This window comes from Ascaphus truei, unplaced genomic scaffold (genome assembly GCF_040206685.1).
Source record: "Ascaphus truei isolate aAscTru1 unplaced genomic scaffold, aAscTru1.hap1 HAP1_SCAFFOLD_1099, whole genome shotgun sequence".
NCBI lineage: Eukaryota > Metazoa > Chordata > Amphibia > Anura > Ascaphidae > Ascaphus > Ascaphus truei.
The window spans coordinates 45,931-58,426 of NW_027453965.1; the positions used below are offsets into that span (position 1 = coordinate 45,931).

Genomic DNA, 12,496 nt, shown 5'->3' on the forward strand with positions numbered 1-12,496 from the left:
AGGGGTGAGACAGAAGGGGGCGGAGTCAGGAGGGTCGAGACAGAAGGGGGCGGAGTCAGGAGGGTCGAGACAGAAGGGGGCGGAGTCAGGAGGGGCGAGACAGAGAAGGGGGCGAAGTCAGGAGGGGCGAGACAGAAGGGGGCGGAAGTTAGACTGGAGAGAGACTAGGCGTTAGGGGGGGGAGACTCGGCGTTAGGGGGGCGCGATGCGCTGAGATAGGGGGGCAGGTGGGGAGGCCAGTCAAGGGGCGCTGGGGGGGGGGAGGCACGGCAATAGGGGGGGAGGCCAGTCAGGGGGCGCGGGGGGGAGAGGTGTGGAGATAGAGGGGGAGATGCGCAGAGTCTGGGGGGGCAGGTCAGACAGCACAGGAGGGAGAGGCGCAGAGTCTGGGGGGGCCAGCCTGTCATGGGGCGCGGGGGGAGAAGCGCGGAGTCTGGGGGGGCAGCCAGACAGGGAGCACAGGGGGGAGAGGTGCGGAGCCAGACAGGGAGCGCGGGGGGGAGGTGCGGAGCCTGGGGGCAGCACAGACAGGGAGCACGGGGGGGGGAGGTGCAGAGCCTGGGGGGGCAGCACAGACAGGGAGCGCGGGGGGGGAGAGGTGCGGAGCCTGGGGGGGCAGCACAGACAGGGAGCACGGGGGGGGGGGGGGAGGTGCGGAGCCTGGGGGGCAGCACAGACAGGGAGCGCGGGGGGGAGAGGTGCGGAGCCTGGGGGGGCAGCACAGACAGGGAGCGCGGGGGGGGAGAGGTGCGGAGCCTGGGGGGGCAGCCAGACAGGGAGCATGGGGGGGGGCAGGCAGACAGGGAGCGCGCGGGGGGAGAGGTGCGGAGCCTGGGGGGGCAGGCAGACAGGGAGCGCTGGGGGGAGAAGTGCGGAGCCTGGGGGGGCAGCCAGACAGGGAGCGTGCGCGGGGGGGGAGGTGCGGAGCCTGGGGGGGCAGCACAGAGTAACAGAACACAAGGAAGGGGAGCTTGTTTTATTGTGTAAGATAACATTGTTACAATGCACAGACTTTGTTATATATATTTACATCCTGTATGTATAGAGACTTCTAGGCTGCAGTGAGAAGCCAGCGGGAGACCCCCGGGAATCCTGCGGGGGGGGGGTTTGGGGCCGGCGGGAGACCCCCGGGAATCCTGCGGGGGGTTTGGGGCCAGCGGGAGACCCCGGGAATCCTGCGGGGGGGTTTGGGGCCAGCGGGAGACCCCCGGGAATCCTGTGGGGGGGTTGGGGCCGGCAGGAGACCCCCGGGAATCCTGCGGGGGGTTTGGGGCCGGCGGGAGACCCCCGGGAATCCTGCGGGGGGTTTGGGGCCCTGCCGTTGCCCAGAGGGCTGGACTGCGCCGCCGGGTCAGAACCCTGCGGGTTATGGGTCCGGCTGTGAGATCCTGCGGGGGGGAGGATCCTGCTGTTGCCCTGGGGGATATGGGATCATGCAGGGGGGGGGGGGAGGATCTTGCAGGTGCCCTGGGGTTTATGGGTCCGGGATTTGGGATCCTGCGGGGGGGGGGGGGGGGGGTTGGCAGACAGGACTGGGAGCCTCGGACAGACAGGACTGGCAGACAGGACTGGGAGCCTCGGACAGACAGGACTGGGAGCCTCGGACAGACAGGACTGGGAGCCTCGGGCAGACAGGACTGGGAGCCTCGGGCAGACAGGACTGGGAGCCTCGGGGCAGACAGGCGTGAGTGAGACTGTGTGGGGTGGCGCCTGCAGGTGATCCCAATAAGGCACGTGTCTGATTGTCAGCACTACAGGAGGTAAAGTACCACTATGTAAACCCCAGCCTCCCCTAAAAAGAAACATTGTGCTATAACGGGGAAACGTAACTCCTGTAGTTCACATCCTGCACAAGGTGGGGAGGGCGGCTGTAACCCTACGAATTCCCCTAACCAAAGAGAGAGCGCGGGCAAAAAGAGCGCGCGGGCAGAAAGAGAGCGCGGGCCAGAAAGAGAGAGCGCGGGCCAGAGAGAGAGAGCGCGGGCCAGAGAGAGAGCGCAGGCCAGAGAGAGAGAGCGCGGGCCAGAGAGAGAGAGAGCGCGGGCCAGAGAGAGAGAGAGCGCGGGCCAGAGAGAGAGAGAGCGCGGGCCAGAGAGAGAGAGCGCGGGCCAGAGAGAGAGAGCGCGGGCCAGAGAGAGAGAGCGCGGGCCAGAGAGAGAGAGCGCGGGCCAGAGAGAGAGAGCGCGGGCCAGAGAGAGAGAGCGCGGGCCAGAGAGAGAGAGCGCGGGCCAGAGAGAGAGAGCGCGGGCAGAAAGAGCGCGTGGGCAGAAAGAGAGAGCGCGGGCCAGAGAGAGAGCGCAAGCCAGAGAGATAGAGCGCGGGCCAGAGAGAGAGCGCGGGCTAGAGAGAGAGCGCAGGCCAGAGAGAGCGCGGGCCAGAGAGAGCGCGGGCCAGAGAGAGAGAGCGGGCAGAAAGAGAGAGCGCGGGCAGAAAAAGAGCGCGGGCAGAAAAAGAGAGCGCAGAAAAAGAGAGCGCGGGCCAGAGAGAGAGAGCGCGGGCCAGAGAGAGAGAGAGCGCGGGCCAGAGAGAGAGAGCGCGGGCCAGAGAGAGAGAGCGCGGGCCAGAGAGAGAGAGCGCGGGCCAGAGAGAGAGAGCGCGGGCCAGAGAGAGAGAGCGCGGGCCAGAGAGAGAGAGCGCGGGCCAGAGAGAGAGAGCGCGGGCCAGAGAGAGCGAGAGAGCGGGCCAGAGAGAGCGAGAGAGCGGGCCAGAGAGAGCGGGCAGAAAGAGTACTTTTTGAGCTGTATATTGCTTAGATTGAGTGCCTCAGACATCTTGTGTGTCTGGTGTGTCTGGTGTGTGTGTGTGTGTGTCTGGTGTGTGTGTGGTGAGGGTGTGTGGTGTGTGGTGTGTGGTGTGTGTCTGGTGTGTCTGGTGTGTGTGTGTGTGTCTGGTGTGTGTGTGGTGAGGGTGTGTGGTGAGGGTGTGTGGTGTGTGTGTGTGTCGGGGGATAACCTGCGCAGCCCCCAAACACGCCGCTAACGTGTGAGGATAACCTGCGCAGCCCCCCAAACACGCCGCTAACGTGTGAGGATAACCTGCGCAGCCCCCAAACACGCCGCTAACGTGTGAGGATAACCTGCGCAGCCCCCCAAACACGCCGCTAACGTGTGAGGATAACCTGCGCAGCCCCCAAACACGCCGCTAACGTGTGAGGATAACCTGCGCAGCCCCCAAACACGCCGCTAACGTGTGAGGATAACCTGCGCAGCCCCCCAAACACGCCACTAACGTGTGAGGATAACCTGCGCAGCCCCCAAACACGCCGCTAACGTGTGAGGATAACCTGCGCAGCCCCCAAACACGCCGCTAACGTGTGAGGATAACCTGCGCAGCCCCCAAACACGCCGCTAACGTGTGAGGATAACCTGCGCAGCCCCCAAACACGCCACTAACGTGTGAGGATAACCTGCGCAGCCCCCCAAACACGCCCGGTAACGTGTGAGGATAACCTGCGCAGCCCCCCAAACACGGCCTGGTGACGGGGACCCTGCAGGGGTAGGGTTACCGTCAGACGCAGACAATATAAAACAGTTTATAAAACGCAGAAAGAACATATTGGACGCCACAGCGTGTAAGGCAGCAGGTAAAGGGGGGGGGTATTTCCCTGCCATGGGGTGCAGGAATAGAGGGGGAAGGGCATCTCCCTGCCATGGGGGAGGGGGGGTATTTCCCTGCCATGGGGTGGGGGGCAGGAATAGAGGGGGAAGGGCATCTCCCTGCCATGGGGGGGGCGGGGGTATTTCCCTGAAATAAAGGGGAGGGGGGGCGCAGGAATAGAGACGGAGGGTATCTCCCATCTCCCTGACATGGGGGGGGGGGGGTATTTCACGGCCTTGGGGGGGGGGGGGAGGTATTTCCCTGCCATGGGGGGTGGAGGGGGGCCAGGAATAGAGGGGGAATGGTATCTCCCTGCCAAGGGGGGTGGGGGGGGGCAGGAATAGAGGGGGAAGGGTATCTCCCTGCCATGGGGGGTGGGGGGGGGCAGGAATAGAGGGGGAAGGGTATCTCCCTGCCATGGGGGGTGGGGGGGGGGGCAGGAATAGAGGGGGAAGGGTATCTCCCTGCCATGGGGGGTGGGAGGAGGGCAGGAATAGAGGGGGAAGGGTATCTCCCTGCCATGGGCCTTCTGACAGCAGAAGAGGGGGGGTCCTGAGCTCAGAGCTGAGGGGGGGGGAGATGGGGTCAGCTCAGAGCTGGGGGGGGGACATGGGGTTAGTTCAGAGCTGGGCGGGAGATGGGGTCAGCTCAGAGCTGAGGGGGGGGGAGATGGGGTCAGCTCAGAGCTGGGGGGGGGGGAGATGGGGTTAGTTCAGAGCTGGGGGGGGGGAGATGGGGTCAGCTCAGAGCTGGGGGGGGGGGGGAGATGGGGTTAGTTCAGAGCTGGGGGGAGGAGATGGGGTCAGCTCAGAGTTGAGGGTTAGCTAAGAGTTGGGGGGGAGATGGGGTCAGCTCAGAGTTGAGGGTTAGCTCAGAGCTGGGGGGGGGGGGGAGATGGGGTTAGTTCAGAGCTGGGGGGGGGAGATGGGGTCAGCTCAGAGCTGGGGGGGGGGAGATGGGGTCAGCTCAGAGCTGGGAGGGGGGTGAGATGGGGTCAGCTCAGAGCTGGGGGGGGGTGAGATGGGGTCAGCTCAGAGCTGGGGGGGTGAGATGGGGTCAGCTCAGAGCTGGGGGGGGGAGATGGGGTCAGCTCAGAGCTGGGGGGGGGGGGAGATGGGGACAGCTCAGAGCTGGGGGGAGATGGGGTCAGCTCAGAGCTGGGGGGGGGATGGGGTTAGCTCAGAGTTGAGGAGGGTCAGCTCAGAGTTGAGGGGGGGGAGATGGGGTTAGTTCAGAGCCGGGGGGGGGGGGGGAGATGGGGCTAGCTCAGAGTTGGGATTGGGGAGATGGGGCTAGCTCAGAGCTGGGGGGGGGGGGGGGATGGGGCTAGCTCAGAGCTGGGGGGGGGGATGGGGCTAGCTCAGAGCTGGGGGGGGGAGATGGGGCTAGCTCAGAGCTGGGGGGGGGGGGGGAAGATGGGGTTAGCTCAGAGCTGGGGGCGGGGGAGATGGGGCTAGCTCAGAGCTGGGGGCGGGGGAGATGGGGTTAGCTCAGAGCTGGGGGGGAGATGGGGCTAGCTCAGAGCTGGGGGGGGGGCCTAGCTCAGAGCTGGGGGATGGCTAGCTCAGAGCTGGGGGGGGGGCCTAGCTCAGAGCTGGGGGGGGGCCTAGCTCAGAGCTGGGGGGGGCCTAGCTCAGAGCTGGGGGGGGCTAGCTCATAGCTGGGCGGGGGGGCTAGCTCAGAGCTGGGGGGGGCTAGCTCAGAGCTGGGGGGGGGGGGGGCTAGCTCAGAGCCACTAGCTCAGAGCCGGTGCTGAGATACACAATAGTCTCTGGTTGCCTTTGGAATCGCGGCCTCTCGGTTGGATCTGCTGCCCCCTGCGCGGGGTATTTACATATGTACTGGGGGTAAGCGTTATAAAATGCGTACGCCCTGGCAGAGCCGGGGTAAAAGGTCAGTGTGAGCGGCAGTCTCTCCCGCGCGGGGTCAGGACGGCGGTTATTACTCCGCTTCACTTCCTCATTTTCTTGTGACTAAAAAACTAAAATGATAAAATTAAGGAATTCCCCAACACCCCGAGCGCCTGCGGGAGGGGGGAGCGCCTGCGGGAGGGGGGAGCAGAGCGCCCTCAGGAGGGGGAGCGGAGCGCCCTCAGGAGGGGGAGAGGTGCACCCGCAGGAGGGGGGAGAGGTGCACCCGTCCGAGGGGGGAGAGGTGTGCGCCCGTGTGGGGGGGGGGGGGAGAGTAGTGTGTGCCTGCGTGCTCCCCCTCACGGCAGGCCCCCCCGCGAGCGTCACCGCGCACAGATTAGGGATCGCGGTTCTCCAGGGAGAGTTCCTCGGTGGCTCTCTGCAGGTCCGTGCTCACCCTCCTGCATGGGGGACCCCCGGGCAGGGGGGGCTCCTCCTGGGTACCCCGCACCTTTCTATCCGACTCCTCTCCCTCCGCCTCCAGGCGCTGATCCTCGCTCCAACGCCGCTTGAAGCGCAGTTTGAGTGGGATACAACGGCTGCTCTCGCCCCCCGCAGCGTTGGCGGGTTCCTCTTCCTTCGGCGGCGGTGGCGGCGCGGGGGGCGGAGCTTTCTGCTCCTGGGCAGACGGCGCTTTGAACACCTCCTCGTCGTCGTCTTCCTCGTCGCTGATGTCCGTCACCTCTACCGTGAGCTCCTCCTCTTCCTCCTCCTCCTCCTCCCCGTCAGAGATGGGCTCCACCTTAATCTGCGGGACCCCAGAAGACGAGGAGCCCGGCTCCGTGCCCTCAGGGGCCCGGTCCCGCTGCCGCCTGCCCAGCGGAGGGGGCTGCAGCTTGAATTTGAAGGGGGATTCCTCGGGGGGGAGGTGGAGAGGCTTGTCCGGGCGCTGGGGTTGCGGCACCACGATGCTGGGGTAGTGCAGGAAGGCGCGCGGGCTCAGGTGGTAGTTGTACACGCTCTGCGTGTGCGCCTGCAGGTAGCGCTTCATGTCCTCCGGGTTGAAGGAGAAATGGCTCCCGCCCGGGTACATGGGGCTCAGGCTGGGGGACGGGCTGTAGTTCAGGTGGTTGGGAGTCATGGACAGGGCGGGTGAGAGCTGCGGTGGGAGGAGGCCGCTGGGGCCTCCCATGGGTGAGCCCGGGAAGGGGCTGAGAGGCTCGGGCACTCGCGGGCGGGGGTAGATCCTGAAGATGCCCTCGTGGGAAAGCCGGGGTAGGGGCGGCCCCCGGAAGGGAGGGATGTCGGGCCCCGGGCCCCGGCGGAGCTGCTCTTCGCTCAGGCTCTCCTCCACCTCGGAGTTGGCGGATGTGCCGTCACTGCAGTCGCTGACAGAGCCGCGGGCAAGGCGCCGCGCCACCGTGGAGAAGAGGGTGGGCGAGCGCAGGTCCTCGGTAGGAGACAGGACATCTGATGGGGTGCAGGGTGGGAAGCGGAAGTGGGAACCCCCCGAGGGCACAGCGGGGGCGCTCTGCGGGACCGGGCCTCCTGTCAAGGGAGAGAGAGAGTCAAATACGCCCCGGTGCCACCACTTAACCGCTATCCTACCGTGGCATTGCCAATCTGAACGCTTTACCCATCTCCCTGCTAATTAACTCTGACTTCTGTCTATAACAAGCACAGTGCCCCTGTGCCCAGCGCAGGGCCTATAATAAGCAGTCAGTGCCCCTGTGCCCAGCGCAGGGTATATAATAAGCAGTCAGTGCCCCTGTGCCCAGCGCAGGGTATATAATAAGCAGTCAGTGCCCCTGTGCCCAACGCAGGGTATATAATAAGCAGTCAGTGCCCCTGTGCCCAGCGCAGGGTATATAATAAGCAGTCAGTGCCCCTGTGCCCAGCGCAGGGTATATAATAAGCAGTCAGTGCCCCTGTGCCCAACGCAGGGTATATAATAAGCAGTCAGTGCCCCTGTGCCCAGCGCAGGGTATATAATAAGCAGTCAGTGCCCCTGTGCCCAGCGCAGGGTATATAATAAGAAGTCAGTGCCCCTGTGCCCAACGCAGGGTATATAATAAGCAGTCAGTGCCCCTGTGCCCAGCGCAGGGTATATAATAAGCAGTCAGTGCCCCTGTGCCCAGCGCAGGGTATATAATAAGCAGTCAGTGCCCCTGTGCCCAACGCAGGGTATATAATAAGCAGTCAGTGCCCCTGTGCCCAGCGCAGGGTATATAATAAGCAGTCAGTGCCCCTGTGCCCAGCGCAGGGTATATAATAAGCAGTCAGTGCCCCTGTGCCCAGCGCAGGGTATATAATAAGCAGTCAGTGCCCCTGTGCCCAGCGCAGGGTATATAATAAGCAGTCAGTGCCCCTGTGCCCAGCGCAGGGTATATAATAAGCAGTCAGTGCCCCTGTGCCCAGCGCAGGGCCTATAATAAGCAGTCAGTGCCCCTGTGCCCAACGCAGGGCCTATAATAAGCAGTCAGTGCCCCTGTGCCCAACGCAGGGCCTATAATAAGCAGTCAGTGCCCCTGTGCCCAGCGCAGGGTATATAATAAGCAGTCAGTGCCCCTGTGCCCAGCGCAGGGCCTATAATAAGCACAGTGCCCCTGTGCCCAGCGCAGGGTATATAATAAGCAGTCAGTGCCCCTGTGCCCAGCGCAGGGTATATAATAAGCAGTCAGTGCCCCTGTGCCCAGCGCAGGGTATATAATAAGCAGTCAGTGCCCCTGTGCCCAGCGCAGGGCATATAATAATCAGTCAGTGCCCCTGTGCCCAGCGCAGGGCCTATAATAAGCAGTCAGTGCCCCTGTGCCCAGCGCAGGGTATATAATAAGCAGTCAGTGCCCCTGTGCCCAGCGCAGGGCATATAATAATCAGTCAGTGCCCCTGTGCCCAGCGCAGGGCCTATAATAAGCAGTCAGTGCCCCTGTGCCCAACGCAGGGTATATAATAAGCAGTCAGTGCCCCTGTGCCCAGCGCAGGGTATATAATAAGCAGTCAGTGCCCCTGTGCCCAGCGCAGGGTATATAATAAGCAGTCAGTGCCCCTGTGCCCAGCGCAGGGTATATAATAAGCAGTCAGTGCCCCTGTGCCCAGCGCAGGGTATATAATAAGCAGTCAGTGCCCCTGTGCCCAACGCAGGGTCTATAATAAGCAGTCAGTGCCCCTGTGCCCAGCGCAGGGCCTATAATAAGCAGTCAGTGCCCCTGTGCCCAGCGCAGGGCCTATAATAAGCAGTCAGTGCCCCTGTGCCCAACGCAGGGTATATAATAAGCAGTCAGTGCCCCTGTGCCCAGCACAGGGTATATAATAAGCAGTCAGTGCCCCTGTGCCCAGCGCAGGGTATATAATAAGCAGTCAGTGCCCCTGTGCCCCTGTGCCCAGCGCAGGGTATATAATAAGCAGTCAGTGCCCCTGTGCCCAGCGCAGGGTATATAATAAGCAGTCAGTGCCCCTGTGCCCAGCGCAGGGTATATAATAAGCAGTCAGTGCCCCTGTGCCCAGCGCAGGGTATATAATAAGCAGTCAGTGCCCCTGTGCCCAGCGCAGGGTATATAATAAGCAGTCAGTGCCCCTGTGCCCAGCGCAGGGTATATAATAAGCAGTCAGTGCCCCTGTGCCCAACGCAGGGTATATAATAAGCAGTCAGTGCCCCTGTGCCCAACGCAGGGTATATAATAAGCAGTCAGTGCCCCTGTGCCCAACGCAGGGCCTATAATAAGCAGTCAGTGCCCCTGTGCCCAACGCAGGGCCTATAATAAGCAGTCAGTGCCCCTGTGCCCAGCGCAGGGTATATAATAAGCAGTCAGTGCCCCTGTGCCCAGCGCAGGGTATATAATAAGCAGTCAGTGCCCCTGTGCCCAGCGCAGGGTATATAATAAGCAGTCAGTGCCCCTGTGCCCAGCGCAGGGTATATAATAAGCAGTCAGTGCCCCTGTGCCCAACGCAGGGTCTATAATAAGCAGTCAGTGCCCCTGTGCCCAACGCAGGGTCTATAATAAGCAGTCAGTGCCCCTGTGCCCAGCGCAGGGTCTATAATAAGCAGTCAGTGCCCCTGTGCCCAGCGCAGGGTCTATAATAAGCAGTCAGTGCCCCTGTGCCCAGCGCAGGGTATATAATAAGCAGTCAGTGCCCCTGTGCCCAGCGCAGGGTATATAATAAGCAGTCAGTGCCCCTGTGCCCAGCGCAGGGTATATAATAAGCAGTCAGTGCCCCTGTGCCCAACGCAGGGCCTATAATAAGCAGTCAGTGCCCCTGTGCCCAGCGCAGGGCCTATAATAAGCAGTCAGTGCCCCTGTGCCCAGCGCAGGGTATATAATAAGCAGTCAGTGCCCCTGTGCCCAGCGCAGGGTATATAATAAGCAGTCAGTGCCCCTGTGCCCAACGCAGGGCCTATAATAAGCAGTCAGTGCCCCTGTGCCCAGCGCAGGGCCTATAATAAGCAGTCAGTGCCCCTGTGCCCAGCGCAGGGTATATAATAAGCAGTCAGTGCCCCTGTGCCCAGCGCAGGGTATATAATAAGCAGTCAGTGCCCCTGTGCCCAGCGCAGGGTATATAATAAGCAGTCAGTGCCCCTGTGCCCAGCGCAGGGCCTATAATAAGCAGTCAGTGACCCTGTGCCCAGTGCAGGGTATATAATAAGCAGTCAGTGCCCCTGTGCCCAGCGCAGGGTATATAATAAGCAGTCAGTGCCCCTGTGCCCATCGCAGGGTATATAATAAGCAGTCAGTGCCCCTGTGCCCAGCGCAGGGTATATAATAAGCAGTCAGTGCCCCTGTGCCCAGCGCAGGGTATATAATAAGCAGTCAGTGCCCCTGTGCCCAGCGCAGGGCCTATAGAAAGCAGTCAGTGCCCCTGTGTCCAGCGCAGGGCCTATAATAAGCAGTCAGTGCCCCTGTGCCCAGCGCAGGGTATATAATAAGCAGTCAGTGCCCCTGTGCCCAACGCAGGGCCTATAATAAGCAGTCAGTGCCCCTGTGCCCAGCGCAGGGTATATAATAAGCAGTCTGTGCCCCCGTGCCCAGCGCAGGGCCTATAATAAGCAGTCAGTGCCCCTGTGCCCAGCGCAGGGTATATAATAAGCAGTCAGTGCCCCTGTGCCCAGCGCAGGGTATATAATAAGCAGTCAGTGCCCCTGTGCCCAGCGCAGGGTATATAATAAGCAGTCAGTGCCCCTGTGCCCAGCGCAGGGTATATAATAAGCAGTCAGTGCCCCTGTGCCCAGCGCAGGGTCTATAATAAGCAGTCAGTGCCCCTGTGCCCAACGCAGGGCCTATAATAAGCAGTCAGTGCCCCTGTGCCCAGCGCAGGGTATATAATAAGCAGTCAGTGCCCCTGTGCCCAACGCAGGGTCTATAATAAGCAGTCAGTGCCCCTGTGCCCAACGCAGGGTCTATAATAAGCAGTCAGTGCCCCTGTGCCCAGCGCAGGGTCTATAATAAGCAGTCAGTGCCCCTGTGCCCAGCGCAGGGTATATAATAAGCAGTCAGTGCCCCCTGTGCCCAGCGCAGGGTATATAATAAGCAGTCAGTACCCCTGTGCCCAGCGCAGGGTATATAATAAGCAGTCAGTGCCCCTGTGCCCAGCGCAGGGTATATAATAAGCAGTCAGTGCCCCTGTGCCCAGCGCAGGGTATATAATAAGCAGTCTGTGCCCCCGTGCCCAGCGCAGGGTATATAATAAGCAGTCAGTGCCCCCGTGCCCAGCGCAGGGCCTATAATAAGCAGTCAGTGCCCCTGTACCCAGCGCAGGGTATATAATAAGCAGTCAGTGCCCCTGTGCCCAGCGCAGGGTATATAATAAGCAGTCAGTGCCCCTGTGCCCAGCGCAGGGCCTATAATAAGCAGTCAGTGCCCCTGTGCCCAGCGCAGGGTATATAATAAGCAGTCAGTGCCCCTGTGCCCAGCGCAGGGTATATAATAAGCAGTCGGTGCCCCTGTGCCCAGCGCATATAATAAGCAGTCAGTGCCCCTGTGCCCAGCGCAGGGTATATAATAAGCAGTCAGTGCCCCTGTGCCCAGCGCAGGGTATATAATAAGCAGTCAGTGCCCCTGTGCCCAGCGCAGGGCATATAATAAGCAGTCAGTGCCCCTGTGCCCAGCGCAGGGTCTATAATAAGCAGTCAGTGCCCCTGTGCCCAACGCAGGGCCTATAATAAGCAGTCAGTGCCCCTGTGCCCAACGCAGGGTATATAATAAGCAGTCAGTGCCCCTGTGCCCAGCGCAGGGTATATAATAAGCAGTCAGTGCCCCTGTGCCCAGCGCAGGGCCTATAATAAGCAGTCAGTGCCCCTGTGCCCAACGCAGGGTATATAATAAGCAGTCAGTGCCCCTGTGCCCAGCGCAGGGTATATAATAAGCAGTCAGTGCCCCTGTGCCCAGCGCAGGGTATATAATAAGCAGTCAGTGCCCCTGTGCCCAGCGCAGGGTATATAATAAGCAGTCAGTGCCCCTGTGCCCAGCGCAGGGCCTATAATAAGCAGTCAGTGCCCCTGTGCCCAGCGCAGGGCATATAATAAGCAGTCAGTGCCCCTCTGCCCAGCGCAGGGCCTATAATAAGCAGTCAGTGCCCCTGTGCCCAGCGCAGGGCATATAATAAGCAGTCAGTGCCCCTGTGCCCAACACAGAGTCTATAATAAGCAGTCAGTGCCCCTATGCCCAGCGCAGGGTATATAATAAGCAGTCAGTGCCCCTGTGCCCAGCGCAGGGTATATAATAAGCAGTCAGTGCCCCTGTGCCCAGCGCAGGGTATATAATAAGCAGTCAGTGCCCCTGTGCCAAGCGCAGGGTATATAATAAGCAGTCAGTGCCCCTGTGCCCAGCGCAGGGTATATAATAAGCAGTCAGTGCCCTTGTGCCCAGCGCAGGGTATATAATAAGCAGTCAGTGCCCCTGTGCCCAACGCAGGGCCTATAATAAGCAGTCAGTGCCCCTGTGCCCAACGCAGGGCCTATAATAAGCAGTCAGTGCCCCTGTGCCCAGCGCAGGGTATATAATAAGCAGTCAGTGCCCCTGTGCCCAGCGCAGGGCCTATAATAAGCACAGTGCCCC

General features: G+C 61.5%; 2 protein-coding genes across 2 annotated transcripts in view; both read right to left on the reverse strand.

Moving 5' to 3' along the window:
* Nucleotides 1-961: 961 nt before the first annotated feature.
* On the reverse strand, nt 962-3,848 carry LOC142475198 (uncharacterized). Its single transcript, XM_075581173.1, has 2 exons — nt 3,450-3,848; nt 962-3,242 (listed from the first exon to the last, which is right to left on the reverse strand). Exon 2 carries the CDS (start codon nt 2,769-2,771, stop codon nt 1,752-1,754), a length of 1,020 nt encoding a protein of 339 aa, XP_075437288.1. The 5' UTR covers nt 2,772-3,242; nt 3,450-3,848; the 3' UTR covers nt 962-1,751.
* Nucleotides 3,849-5,023: 1,175 nt separating this feature from the next.
* Nucleotides 5,024-12,496, reverse strand: part of ERF (ETS2 repressor factor) — a 56,026-nt gene continuing 48,553 nt past the window's right edge. Inside the window, exon 3 of the mRNA XM_075581174.1 lies at nt 5,024-6,995. Coding sequence (XP_075437289.1) covers nt 5,845-6,995 — 1,151 coding nt within the window. The 3' untranslated portion in view covers nt 5,024-5,844. The remainder of the gene's footprint in view (nt 6,996-12,496) is intronic.